This window comes from Cyprinodon variegatus, unplaced genomic scaffold, assembly GCF_000732505.1.
Source record: "Cyprinodon variegatus isolate N-32 unplaced genomic scaffold, C_variegatus-1.0 Scaffold902, whole genome shotgun sequence".
Classification (NCBI taxonomy): Eukaryota; Metazoa; Chordata; class Actinopteri; order Cyprinodontiformes; family Cyprinodontidae; genus Cyprinodon; species Cyprinodon variegatus.
The window spans coordinates 323,425-325,284 of NW_015151355.1; the positions used below are offsets into that span (position 1 = coordinate 323,425).

A 1,860-nucleotide genomic window follows, 5' to 3' on the forward strand; every position below is an offset into this window, starting at 1 on the left:
GCTTCCTGGAGAGGCGGCGAAACGTCTTCAAATCTTGAAAACCAAGTCCAGTGGATATTTTTTGAATTTTTACGGAATGTCTAACTAGGGAGTACCAATAGGGCGGCTGGTGGCTTCACTTCAACCCTGGAGTACCAACGGCAATCAGCAATCCAGCAAATAAATAGAGATCAGTGGTTTCACCTCTCATCCCTGAGGCCTCTTCAGTTCTAACTAGTGGTAGGGAGCATAAGAGAAGCAAAATCCTTTTTATAGAACGTTGCAGGAAAAGTCCTGCTTAAAATACCATTGGAAAAAGGAAAAGGAAACATTTAAGTCTAGATCAGTTAAGCTGACGAAGACATAACCAAAAACTAATTGCAGTGAAAAGTGGTTCTAAGTATTGATTAAAGGAGAACTGAGTAGAAAGCCTTACTGCATTTATCTAGATGTACCTTTAATTTTAATGACTATTAAGCACCGCTTTGTGTAGGCTTTTCATTAGGGCTGAAACAATTAATTGGATTAATCAGGATTAACTGATTATTGAAATAATCGTCAATTAATTTAGCAATTAATTATCATTAACTGGATTTAAAAATTTATCGTTAACTGGAGTATAGAGACTGTAAAACATGCCTTTAGAGCAGGAATTATACCAAAATTGTAAAAATATATAAACATTTTGCATTTAAGACAAAAATCTTTTTCATCTGTCAATCTGCTCAGAGTGGAAAAGTTTTAGTTTCACCTGGTTTCATTTCGTAAAAAGTCTTCTTTAAGGAACCCATAGCTATCTGATTATTAATCAATCCATCAAAAATATAATGGATAGATTGATGGATTTGCTAAATAACTGTTAGCTGCAGCACTAATTTCCCAGTTAAAATCCTAACGGATTATAACTGTTGCTAAAGCATTGCATGCTTCCATGAGAACACCCACCTGTGTCTGGGCTTAAGGGCGTACATGGTGTGGTCATACATGGCGTTCAGCTTATTCTCCCCAAACCAGTTGAAGAAATTGATGGGCAGCAGCTGGAACAGGATGTGGACGAACCTGGTGTTGTACTTCATGTCTACCGGCAGGCCGTTATCTGAAACCTGACGGATGACCCAGGCGCCCCGACGGGTGCTCAGATACACCTGGAAAAAAAAAAATAACAAAGGACTCCTGATAGTAATATAGTGATGTTTTATTTCAAAGAAAAAGAGAAGAATCATGAACCTGCTCTGCAACTCTGCTGCTCTCCACAGCGATGTCCCCTCCTGAGTTACCGATGCCGATGACCACCACTGTCTTCCCATACATGTCCTCAGGTCCCTTGTAGTCCCAGCTGTGGAGGTACTTCCCCTCAAATGTCTCAATTCCTGCAACAGCATCATCAGTGATAATTGCTTCTTTTTTTTCCAGTTTTTGGGGAAAGTTTATGATTGTTTTACAGATAATATCTTATATATATATATGTATATATATGGAAAAAAAAGAATACAGGACCAAGAATACCTGGGAAGTCTTTGAGAGGCAGGTTAGGGTAGGTGTAATGACCCGAGCAGCAGATAACTGCATCAAACACATGCCTCTCCTCTAATCTCTCTTTGTTCTCTGTCACCACCTCCCACTGACCGGTGCGAGGAAAGTCCGGCCTCGGCGTGACTTTCTTCACTGATGTCTGAAACAAACCAATTCAATTCAGTTTATTTGCATAACGTCAATTCACACACATGTCATCTGAAAGCACCAGACCATCCAGTCAGATTCTAAAGTTTTCTATCTAAGGAAAACCAGTTGATTGCATCGACTCATTGACTCTTCAGCAATCCCTCACACTAAGCATGCTTGTAGCGACAGTGGAGAGAAAAAACTCCCTTTAAACAGGAA

The 1,860-nt window shown here is 39.7% G+C and overlaps 1 protein-coding gene across 1 annotated transcript in view; it reads right to left on the bottom strand.

Moving 5' to 3' along the window:
• Window positions 1–1,860, bottom strand: part of LOC107099741 (dimethylaniline monooxygenase [N-oxide-forming] 5-like) — an 8,205-nt gene that overhangs the window by 3,027 nt on the left and 3,318 nt on the right. The window contains exons 2-4 of the mRNA XM_015397985.1: window positions 1,486–1,651; window positions 1,207–1,349; window positions 925–1,124 (exon numbers count right to left, since the gene is read on the bottom strand). Coding sequence (XP_015253471.1) covers window positions 925–1,124; window positions 1,207–1,349; window positions 1,486–1,651 — 509 coding nt within the window. The remainder of the gene's footprint in view (window positions 1–924; window positions 1,125–1,206; window positions 1,350–1,485; window positions 1,652–1,860) is intronic.